This window comes from Staurois parvus, unplaced genomic scaffold (genome assembly GCF_062004578.1).
Source record: "Staurois parvus isolate SC_StPar_1 unplaced genomic scaffold, SC_StPar_1.0 ptg000147l, whole genome shotgun sequence".
Lineage (NCBI taxonomy): Eukaryota > Metazoa > Chordata > Amphibia > Anura > Ranidae > Staurois > Staurois parvus.
The window spans coordinates 15,565,680-15,578,529 of record NW_028317943.1 but is presented as its reverse complement, the minus strand read 5'-3'; the positions used below and the strand labels follow the sequence as shown (position 1 = coordinate 15,578,529).

Sequence of the window (12,850 nt, the reverse complement as noted above, 5' to 3'; positions counted from 1 at the left end):
AAAATCTTGAGCCTTTAGAATCACTTTAAGACAGAAAAGAATGTAAAATTAAATAAAGATGAAGTGCTGTGATTCCTTTGAGAGTTAATCCGTTACTTACCACACAATCATTTAACATTAAAAAAATATCATGGGCTAGGTCTATTTTAACTGCTGTACAAAGCCCTGTCATTGATGAAACTGATAAGACTCACTTACCATAAAATTTTGATTTGGCCAGAATGCTTCCACTAAGACAAAATCCATCTTTGCGATTACTGACATAAAAGGCAGACACTGGTGGATGATGGGAAACCTAGTAATGAAGTTCAAAGTAATGTCATGGATTCAAAATAATTATATACGATTACCAAAGCTTGTCAGACCTAACAAAGACTATAATGTAAATCAAAATGAAAACATACTAAACAAAGCAGGTTTTAGCTCATTCACATGTACCAGATGACCGTTGTTGGGCTAGTGTACTCGTGTATACCTGCAGCAGTGGCTAGTCAACCTGTACAACTGAATGATAGGCTGAAAAGAGCCAGGGCTGTCCGTGGCTGAAAGCAAGTCACAGTGACTTAAGGATGTGTGAATGAGGGCTTAAACTAGGTTCACTCTAGCCTGCATTTTACTGTGCAGGCTAGTGTCATTGTCTGCTCCAGCAGGAGGCTGCTAAATATTTTCTGCCATTTGTGTTGTATCAATATATTAATTGCTGTATATGATGCAAAGTTTTTATGTCAGGAATATTAAATTCCCAATAGTGGGCAAATAATACAGACAAGGTAAACCAACAGCTGTACCAAAACCTTTAGGCAAAGTTGTCCATACCTGCTCAGCAATGTAATAGGTCTTGCTATTGGTTTTTGGATGGATCCACAAGCAGCGGAAGGTTTCACCAAGAATAGGGTTATAAGGTTTTTTCAGACCCTTAAGAAGCAAATAAAAAAACATATTTAAAATACATGCAGTTATTTACACTGGGAAAATGTTCTAAATACCGAGGATTGTTCTACTAAGGTATTACTTTACTCTAAATGAAAAGCAGACTACAATTTTCGGATTGATATAGTCTCTCTAATTTCTGTTCCACTAATAACACTAACATACATTAGATTAATAGACTAAGTTGAACTTTTTATACAAAACCATAGAAATGGTTGAGCTATGATACAAGGATCCAGCACTGTTTTGCACTGAAAAATTTACTTTTACCTGGACTTTAACTATCAAATGCCCTATTTCAATCAAAATGATGTAATGGAAGAAGAAATTTGACAGCATTGCTATTTTTGTTGTCTGCTGGAAATGCTTTAAGGTTTTTTTTTCTATCACCAGCACGTCTGTGTCCTTCACATTGCAATGTTTCAGTGTTGCACTGCTTTTCAGCTTTGTTTAGATACTCAATATGCAGAAAATCATTTCACAAAAACAGTGGTAAAAAAAAAAAAAATGAATTGTGCAGTTATTCTGAAATACACTTGCGAGAGGTTTGGCACATTACTCATGCCTGTTCTCACAGCTGCAACAGTCCAATATTTCTTCTCAGAAAAAGTCTTATCAAATTGAAAACCAAATGGAGGGATAGGTGAAGGGGTTATTTAACTGTCTACTATCTAGAGTCAAGGTCATTTGTTTCGTATTTTTTTCCAATTCCTTGAGTATGCCACAGAAGCCAAATATCACCCAGCTCCTGTATTCACAAGCTATCCTGGCCTCTCCCAACAAATTATTAGTTGGTGATGCTGCCCATGAGAGTGACGGGCCAATAATAATGTGTATGAGGAAGGTGAAGAAGCTAGGCGCTGCTTGCCTTTAGGAAATTTCTGGTACTGGAAAGGGCATGCAGGTACGTGGAAATGCCTGACACTTAAAGTCTATTTATAAAGTGGCAGTACGGACTTACTGAAGCCATATTGCTGCTTAAAAAAAAACACAAAAAAAAAAACCACACATGTACTTTGGTGTGCTTTACAAATGAGCAGGATTCTGGTCATGAAACCTGACAAAGTCATGTGACTAGTCTCTTCTCGAACCATGAAGTTCTCATTTAGCTCCACACTGTGGCTTGCATCTTTTGAATGGCACATAAAATGAAGATGAAGTGCTAAGAAAACATTGGAGTTGATTTACTAAAACTGGAGAGTGCAAAATCTGGTGCAACTATACATGGTAGCCAGCTTCTAACTTCAGCTTGTTCAATTAAGTTTTGACAATAAAACATCAAAGCTGTTTGGTTTCTATGTAGTGCTGCACTGGATTTTGCATTTTCCAGTTTTGGTAAATCAACTCCATTGTGTTGTCCAGCAGAAAAAGGAAACTGGTATCTGCTCTCTGCTATAACTAGATTCCTTAGTGTTAGAGACAGCAATTTAGCATTTTCACGGCTCACTTTTAAAGGACATGAAAACAAATGTTCCAGCATGAAAATATCTTATGACATACTATAAATTTTACTCAAATCAAACCTTTGGCTTTTTGTAGAATCCCGACAGATACCACTTCACTACTCTCTTCATCCGGCTGTAGGGATTTTCTTCTAGAGCCGCTCTGGTAACAAAAAGAAAAACACATCTGGTATTTCAGCAAGTCTTTACAGATTTCAGTGGTAGAAAAAAATACTACAAACTTTTATGGGAACTCCCAAAAATACTTAGATATAATGGTAATACATTAATATATTTCTGAATGAATTACATGTTTTTTGGTTACTAAGCACAGTTGTTTTAAAGTGTAAAGAAAGCCATTCTTGCTTTTTTATTTTAATTTTGGATAGAGTGGAGAGGGGTTAGGCTCCCTGTCAGGTATTTACTGTTTGCTGTCTGTGTCCCCGTTGGGGTGCTTCTAAGGGTAACTCAATCATTAGCCTGGTCAAAAAGGATTCTGCTACAGGCAAAGCAGATCTGGGTACTTTGTTAAATATTACTTGAAAGTTTTTCCCTGTAACTAAAAACTGAGACATGCCAACGGAAGTATACACCATCTTGGGCAGTGGCACAGCATTGGCTTCACCTAGTATCCAGATACTTGATATTTATGGTTTGAAAAATAACCTGGCACAGTATAATGAATTTGTACGGAGAACGTACTGTTGTTTGATTAATGATTACCCCGTTCAAAGTTTTATGTATACTTCCTTGCTGTGTACCTTAAACAGGGTTGCCAACCTTCACAGAATTTTGTTACTGACAAAACATGGAAAATTTACTGGCAGCGCACATTAACGGACAGCATGATATTAAAAATTAAGACAATCAATATTTAAACAGTATAAACACAATATGGAAACACTGACAATATCCATAACAAAAAATTTGACTGGTTTACACTTACAAAAGTCAAACACAGCATGACAAACCATCAGCCCCTAATATTTACAGACAGTTGAAAAAAAACACAGATTTTTAAAAATTGTCTGTAAATTAACTGACAGTTGGCAACCCTGACCTTAAATCAAGAATCTAGAAAAAATCTACTAGAAAAGATTGACTATTCTTTCATAGTAATTATTTGCCTATTTATAAAAGAAAGTTTGTGGATATAAAATTAAAAAAAGTATTATTTTTTCTGGAACTAGTACGTTTTCAGTAGAGCTGTTTTTGGCATATGTTCATAAGCAATACAAAAATAATTATGTTAGCCTTTTTCATTTAAGAGTTTACAATATAATCACTGTCCATAGAAAAAGTTAAGGGGGTCCATATATGTCTCAGTCTTTGTAAGTAATGTGGTAAATTTCAATTATAAAGGCCAAACAAGAGATAAGGCTTTGTAGAAATTATGCTCCATGGTAACAAGGCTTTCTGACCTGCTCATTAGCACACAGTTTTCTTAACATGTGCCAAATGCAATTGTTCCTATGAAAATAAAAGGTAGAAAAACACTAACAGAAAATGCTGCACGTTTTATCAGTTAAGAAAATCAGTAGGAAGATGTAATTGGCCCCAGTAAGTTGTGAGGAGATGGCCTGATGGTTCACAACCCATTGTTTTCAGTGAGACTATTGCCTATATATAGAGGGTCTTAGGGCTTGCTTACCTTGGTGTTATGCATTATATGTCTGACATATTTGTAAAGCAGTTTTGAGAATCTGAAAAGAGGGGTTTCAATTTTGAAGTGGATGGTTTATATATGTGTGTTTCTGCTTCTGCCAGGCATGACTGGAAATGCAGAAGTCCTATTTTGCTGCATTTATTGCTTTACATGCTCTTCTGAATATGGGACCTCTATAAACCAACAAGCTGGCAGTCTAATATGGGACTATGACTCCAGCATTTAACAACTAACTCCAGCTAACTTTTTGTTAGTGTTGGATAGGGTGGGGAAAAGTTAAAGTGTATCTAAAACACAAAATTAATATACTGCAGTTTACCAGTCCTTACATGAGATGGCTGTATTATTTTTTTTATTTATTTCACCTAATAATCATGATAATACCACTTTCTGTCTTAGAGTAGCTATGCTCACTGCTCCACTATACCTATCAAGGGAGCCAGGGTTGTCTCCCAGGTTGGACTTCAAATGTCTGCCTTTGTTCATCTCCATACATGGCAGATCGAATATTAGTAGTTTACAGAGGGAAGAGGGGCAAGGACACTGTATTTCTGGCAATATCACCTGGTATTTTCACGTCAGAAATAATATTTGCATGAAAAAGTTACCTAATATAGCTATCACATCTAAGTAAACTTCAACATATCTTTTTTCATTGAGTTTTAACATTTTTGGATACATTTTCTGTGATGCAACTGGGATGATTTTCCCTCACTTCCTGTCTCTCACGCCCATATGGAAATGAGAAATACAGCTGTCACTGGGACAGAACGACAAAGCGAGCCATAAAAAACAATGTTGATGCTCTAACCCTTCCCCGATATACTAAGAATGTGTCCCTGTTGGGGAGTTTCCTTATTGCTTCCTGTCCTGGCAAAAAGTGAGGTGATCCACCCCAATAGGCATACAGACAGCAATAGAAATCCCAGTACCATGTGTACATATTTATGCAATGTAGGAGGAAACTCAAAGAAACTCTTCATAAAACCTACCTGACTAAAATATTCTTTTCAATACAATTTACTTCACATTTGCCCAATGCATTTACAACTGTCACCTTGGTCTAGCTAAAATTGTACATGGAGGTAGGTACTATCATTTTTTAGGAAAAGCAAACCATGCGTCACAAATATACAGTAGCTTTCCTAGCAAATTGCATACTTCAACTATACAACACTTATTATGGCATCATTTAAACACTCCATAAATAAATTTTGTTTTGCCATGCATGAGTGTTTCCATCCAGACAGCAGAGAGCTGTTTCTTAGCTGCCACATATGTACAGGCTTTAAATGACAGTACCTTGAGTGTTATGGTACTGTGTCTCAGCTGCACAGAGAACAATAAACAGCAAGATGGGTAATTTGGCATATGAAGAAAAATACACAAGATGATTATTATAGTGATAACATGTTTTTCAGAGCTCCCTATCATTTTCTTGCCAAGGCCAGTTTTACATAGCCAGTATACGCATTTCTACCATATTTCATTTTTTCTGAGAATGCAAGAACAAGAAACAAAGCTACAGCTACATATAACAATATTTACAACTGATAGTATTTCAATGATAGCTCTCCCTATTTATATCCATATCATTTATTCCCTCAGAGCACCCTGTGTTGCAGACCTGAGATCATTGGTTCAAACCCCACCAGGACTCAATCAGCATGATATTTGCATGTTCCCATTACGTTTGCATGAATATTTCCTGGGTGCTTTGGTTTCACTATACTCCAAGCACATATTAGTTTATTTTTATTTTATTTATTTATTACTGGTACTTATATAGCGCCGTCAATTTACGCTTTACATATATATTGTACATTCACATCAGTCCCTAACCCTCAAGGGGCGTACAATCTAAATTCCCTGACTTACATTCATGCATACTAGGGCCAATTTAGACAGGAGCCAATTAACCTACCAGCATGTCTTTGGAGTGTCGGAGAAAACCTGAGTACATGCAGGCACATGGAGAACATGCAAACTCCAGGTAGGTGGTGCCGTGGTTGGGAAACCATGACCCTAGTACTGCCAGGCGGAAGTGCTAACGATTTAGCCACTGTTCTGTCCATTAGCTGTCCTAGTATATGTTCATATGTATATGACTGAGGCAGTGAAGTGAGATTGTAAACTCATCTAGGGACAAAAACAAATGTGTACACAGATGTATAAAACATTTATTACACATTGACAAAAGCCTTGGGCAGAGACATTATAAAGGATCTCATATTGGTACTTCTGTAAGCACTTTGTATATAATATCACTAGCCAGTAATAAAAAACTCTGGAATGTTTGGGAATGCAGAGTCTATGCAGTCCTCATACTCCATACTGGTACTTCTGTAAGAAATTGCAGACAAAAGGAAAAATCCTGTCCCTCACCATCTTTGCAGCATATCTACACATCATGATTGGCTCCAGGGAAAATAGTTTTTACCTTTAAGCTGCCAAAAGATGGATCGAAATTCAGCCAGTTCCTCAGCGACTGGCCAATTTTTGATCCATCTATGGCTGTTCCCGCTCGACAGAAGTCGATCTGTCAAACGGAACTGTTGGAAAACTTTTGTCAATTAGTGACTCGCAAGCCAATGTATTCTGACAGTAAAGGAGTCCTGCTGTCAGAACACAATAGCATTGCAGGGAGGATTCCTCAATCCATATTGCAGCTGTTCATTAGTATATTTTAACAGTGGAATAGTCCTGCTGTCAGGGTACAATGGCACAGCTGGAAGGATTCCTCCATCCACCTTGCATGTGTGGGTGGGGGAATCTATTTGTTTTTTTTTAATCAGCCATCTGACTAGCCTAAAACTTAGAAACTGTTTACTGGCTGCAATAAGTCCAAAAGTCTAGATTCATCTTTTTGATAAATAGGATAAGCTGAAATGATTAATTTTGCAACTACAACCTATCACCAATCACATTTCCCTAATTTTGTTCTGTTCCTGCAACGATGTTCTTGTTAAATATTCTATAAACATTATTTTTTACTCTATATTTACAGAAATGCGCTCTTAAATACTCGCACTCCTAAATGCTCCCACTGCATAGTAATCGTGTACCAGCATTGAAGGCACTTTTGTGTACACAAGGGGTCTATTCGTAAAACATTAGTTGGACAAATGTCACAAGTGCAGACTGTATGATTTTTGGCTGTAATATCTGTAATAAACTGAGATTGTCAGCCCCAACCGGCAGCCAGAATGCGGTATCAGTTTCCGAAATACCTCAATGAGAAAATATACCACATTTTGGCCACTAGATTGAGGTGGTAATTAAAGGAATTGATCTATTACAGAAATTACAGCCAAAATGTGTGCAACCTGCAGGAATGTTTGTGACATTCGTCCAATTAATGTTTTATAAATAGACCACAAAGTGTTATAAATAGACCACAAAGTGTAACCAGGAATACACAGAATCTGGAGCAGCTGTGCATGTTAGCCAATCAGGTTTTAACTTTGGCTTGTTCAGTTAAGCTTTGACAATAAAACATGGAAGCTGATTGGTTTTTATGCAGCGCTGCACGAGATTTTGAAATCTCCAGTTTTAGTAAATTACCCCCAGTGTCTACAACTTCACTATGAAGTAAACATTCCAAACAAGTGACAGTTCAATGAATTAATAAATAGTATATTAGAGAAGACTGTGTTGTGTAAAACACTGTCCAGAAAATGCATTATAATAAAAGATATGAGACCACAGTGACTACATGCTAGATGTTTTAGATTCAAACTGAAGGACTGTTCTATTTCATTAGCACTGACTGATAGAGATGACCAAAGCTCACTCACTCAGACAGAAAGTCAGCATGATAGTAATAGTCTGAGAGCTTGTCCAAGAATGAACGGGGTTCCAGTATGAAGGTAGGAAGCACCACTTTGGACAGGTCCATTCCCGGCCGCACCTGCTTCAGTAATGTCCAGATCAAACTTTTGTGCTCTTCTGAAACAGTCTCAGTCTGTGATGCTTCACCAGCCTTGAAAAGAAATGTTGTGAAAAATAAAAGGTCTACAAGGAACAGTGCTGCCATTCATGCAGATTTATAAAATAACACGCACCTTTGCTTGCCTCGCAACATGAACATATTTGGTATGAAAACAAAGACAAGTAATTACACCAAATACTGCAATGTTGTAGTTTTGTAAATATAATGAGGGGAATGTACTAAGACACGAGCTGACAGAGTCTGGAGCAGCTGTACATTGGCAACCAATCAACTTCTATATTTCATTTTCAAAGTTTAACAGAACAAGCTCAAGACAGAAGGTTACTATGCAAAGCTGTTCCAAATTTTGTCTGCTCCAGTTTTTGTAAATCCCCCCCAATGTGTGTTTACATTGCTTCTTTACTTTTTTTTTTAATGAACAACAATGGGGTGAATTTATCAAAACGGAAGCAGACAGAATGCGGAGCAACTGTGCAACCAATCAAATTCTATCTTCAGCTTGTTCAAATAAATTTTTAAAATGAAAGCTAGAAGCTGAATGGTTGTCATGCACAGCTGCTCCAGATTCTTGTAGAAATAAAACAGTGAAAAAACTCCTGCACCAACTAAATAATGTGCATTTAAGTGTCAGTGAATAAATGCTGCGGCTGACATCAATATGTGTTCCCACATAAATATGCAAAACTTTGAAAATAAATGTAGTGCTGCTAACTAAAACAAATCTACATAATAAACATAAAACTTGGTATATAGTGTGATGCTGTGCTCGTGCTTAAAATCCACTTCGTGCAATCTTGTGCCACCTTAGTGCTCCCAGAACTCTCACCTCCAGTTCTCATTAAAATAACGTGTACATAATATCTCTGTTTCTCTCCTCCACTCCTTATAGACACTCCATATCCCTCTTTTCCTCTTAGAGAAATGCCTGGTTGTATCAGAAGCAACCCTTCTACCTTAGATGAGCTGTATCAACTCGTTCATACATGCAAAAAGCAATGCTTCATATGGTGCATTAAACCTTTAAAACAATAGCATTTATTACAAATGTTGCGCTCACATAAAAACAGCATTAAATCGCTTTTACAAACCCATATCGCACTTCTACATGTGTCACTTCCTATTTCGGTCTACCTCCAACTACTCCCGAGACGTTGCGTCACCATCACGACTTCATCAGGGATCCTGACACATGCGGAAGTGCGATATGAGATTGTAAATTGTGGATTTTAAGCAGGAGCACTTAATCAGTGGTGTTGGTCACATATGTGATAAATGGACTGATCTATTGAAGCAAGATTGCATGAAGTGGATTTTAAGCAGGAGCACTTTGAAAATCAGTGATGTTGGTCACATATGTGATATATGGACTGATCTATTGAAGCAATTGTTTTGCATTTTGTTGTTAAGATATAGTTGAAATAATTTACTTTCTGCACAGCATCACGCTATATACCACGTTTTATGTTTATCATGTACTTAGTTTTAGTTAGCAGTGCTACATCATTTATTTTCAATATTTTGCTCCAGATTCTTGCTGCTTTAGTTTTGATAGATTTCCCCTAATGTACAGTGGGTATAGAAAAGAATTACCCCCCTTTAAAATAATCACATTTTATTGCTTTGCAGCCTGAAATGAAGACACACACAGCTTTTATTTTTTTCCAGCTGTACTTACACAGTGCAGCTTATAGCATTCAAGTGAAGATATAAAATCAACATGTCAGAAAAAAAATGATAATTCAAAAACAGAATTACTGAGTTGGAAAAAGGATCACCCCTTTTGCTTTAATTACAGCCTTTAGTCTGTTGGGATATGTCTCTAACTTTGCATATCTAGCAATATTTGCCCAGTCTTCAAATTCAGTTAAATTTGATGGTGACCATTGGTGGAGTGCAGTCTTCAAGTCATTCCACAGATTTTCAATGGGGTTTAAGTCTGGGCTCTGACGAGGCCATGCAAAGACATTCACCGTTTTCTCCTTTAACCACTGGGTGGTCATTTTTGCCATGTGCTTTGGATCATTGCCATGTTGGAATGTAAACCTTCTTCCCATTGACAACTTTCTCCTAGTTACTAAACCCAAACAAATATGAAGTCAAAACTTAGATGCAGAAAAAAAACAAACATCACTTGCAGGTTCAGAAGAGGAGTGTTTCGGCAAAAAAAAACAAAAAACAAAACGCCCAACGCGCCTAAGAGCTGGCATTCAGCATTTGAGAGTTCACTCATTTCAATGACCAGAATAAATTAATATTCTAGCCAAAAGAAATAATGAACGCCTTAATGCGTCCTGCCAGGAGAAAAGGCATTCTAAAGAGCTTGGCAAATGCCCAGTGTGCATGAGGCCTTAATCTGGGATAGTGACTTAAAAAGCATTCAAGCTACTAAACCAGTCTGGCAGCTAGACAACCAGAATTTACACAAAGAGCTCTGCAAAAGCAGCCTATGTATTTACATTTCTTGAAAACCTCTACTTCAGGATCTGATATAAATGCATTTTACGCTATTACATCCCCTAATATAGACTGGAAATACCTTAAAGAGCAAATGCACCTTAGTGCAGTTACATTTAAATATTACCTTCTCCTGACTCCAGACCCCCCTCGCCTGTTCCCAATCCAGTAATATTGCTGATGAAATCATATAACAACCAGTCAAAATTGTCTGAGCTGGGCCCATGCACATGCATGCATTAAAGTGTTACTAAACCCACATCAGTAAAATCAGTCTGTATATGCAGTAAAGCATGCTTGTTATACTCACTGTGGAACCGAAGAGGTTAATCCTCGGCACTGTGTAAAAAGGCCGTTTGATCCTATCTTCTCTGATCCTCCCCTTCTTCTACTGTCCCCAATCCATCTGCTGATAGTACAGAGCTCCAGGAGTCACTCTGCACATGCTCAGTTTAATCCTGAAAGTTTTTTTTTCTTTGGAAGGGTGCATGTAATCAGCACAGGGTAAATCAGCACTGTCCACAGGGTCAAGGATTATGCAGCCTCATAGGACAGTCAGAACAGAATGAAAACTCCTCCTACAAGCTTTAACCAGTGCTCTACTGGACACTGATAGAAGTCACAAGACTGCTATATACTGATGAGAAAAGGTATACAGCAGTTTATATTTACTAAATTAATTGCATTTCCATGTTGTGTGCACTGTGGGAGACCAGATATAGTGCATGCAGGGTCCTGGGTTTAGTAACACTTTAATTCAGTTATTTGGAAAGTGTATACTCCAACGGAGACACTCATTAAAAGCTTTCCATAAAAACTGGATGGAGATTGCACCATTGGACCGAATACAGTGTTCAGTGACTGGGTGGGAGACGATGTGCAGGAAAAGGAACACCAGAAATTTAATTACATCTTAATGTATTCTCTTTTAAATAAGTTCCCATGATACAAACTACCAGGTAGAATATTTTCTGCTGGTCTGGGGGTGGGTACATACTCCAAGAAGAGTGTTGGGTGAACCAAACTGTTGTACAAGACTGTTATAGCTGTACACTTGGGGCTTCACTAAACTATACAGGAGCAATCCCATTGGTAAGACAGTTCATTATTTATTACTCATGACCACTACGGCTACAGAGCGCTCATCTCTTGCTTCGCTGTCACAATCTTTTCTAAACTTTAAAATAACAAGCAGACTTGGTTTTTGACAAATGTTCTTTTCATAACTCACAAACTTGATTCTGGAGTACATGAAATATGAAATGTTTCATACCGTATAACTGCAATTTAGTTACATATTCCAAGATCATACTCCTTTGATGTACATTCATATAGAACTGCTAGTTTAAAGCAGAAATGAACAAATTGGGATGCCAAGCATGTACAGTAAGAGCAGTAGGCAGGAAGGCTAGGAACTCTCTCATTTCAGCCCTTCTAGGCATGTGCTCAAATGTAAAAAGCAGTAGTAGGAGCAACCAATTTATGTTACTACAGGACCCAGTGAGAATGTTTAAGTGCCATCTTAACAAAAAAAAATTAAAAGAAACATTGTACCTAGCAGAAACTTATCCTGCCGAAAATACTCAGAATATACATTTCCAGATTTACCAAGGCAGGTTGTTATTTCTGAAATATTGGAAAAAATCACTACAGGGACTCATCTACAAATCAGATGATGGCAATGACGGAAGCACATTTTCTCACCTCTCCCAGTTCTTCATGGGACTCTTCCAAATATGTCGCCCCCTTTATTATATCAGTTGGTTCAGGGTCAATAAATGAGTCATCCTGTCTCTCTGAGGTGTCACTGTCACTCTCCTCACTTTTGCCAAGCCCATCATTATCAGATTCCTCGTGATCATGGTCATTCTCCTTATCGGATTTGTCAGAATAAGTGTCCTGGTCTTTAAAGTGTTGCCTTTCAATTTCGCTGTCATTTAACCTGAAACAAATTGCACAAAATGATATGAAACCCTAGATCAGATCAGCCACCTTGATGACTGGTGAGAAAATATTTAACAAGCAGCAGAACAGGATCGGTCTCTCTATTACAGCTTCCTCTCCAGCAAGGAGAACAGTGAGAGGTACAGTGGTGGCATAACCCAGTCTTAGTCCAAAACTCATGAGACTAGCTACTAGATGCAGCAGAGCTGTGACTCTCACCGTGAAGATATAAAACTAGAAGGCTCAGGACTGCCTAGGCACAAAAGTGCATGACTATTTTTCAGGAGGAATTTAAGACAAAAGGAAAAGATTTGCAGGGTCCTGCATCAGCACAATTAACATTTTATAGACAATCCCTGTAGGAATACAAGTCTTCATCTTCAGAGTTCTGTAGTAACATAGAAGTCAATTCGCTAAGTGAGAAATACCGCATGAATTTTTGAGGTAAAATAACTCATGCGG

The 12,850-nt window shown here is 37.6% G+C and overlaps 1 protein-coding gene across 7 annotated transcripts in view; it reads right to left on the bottom strand.

The window, feature by feature from the left end:
• Window positions 1–12,850, bottom strand: part of OSBPL8 (oxysterol binding protein like 8) — a 385,291-nt gene that overhangs the window by 37,046 nt on the left and 335,395 nt on the right. For all 7 annotated transcript variants that reach the window (XM_089674075.1, XM_089674076.1, XM_089674080.1 and 4 more), the window contains 5 exons: window positions 12,149–12,386; window positions 7,836–8,020; window positions 2,454–2,535; window positions 817–915; window positions 199–295 (listed from right to left, as the gene is read on the bottom strand). In XM_089674075.1, coding sequence (XP_089530201.1) covers window positions 199–295; window positions 817–915; window positions 2,454–2,535; window positions 7,836–8,020; window positions 12,149–12,386 — 701 coding nt within the window. The remainder of the gene's footprint in view (window positions 1–198; window positions 296–816; window positions 916–2,453; window positions 2,536–7,835; window positions 8,021–12,148; window positions 12,387–12,850) is intronic.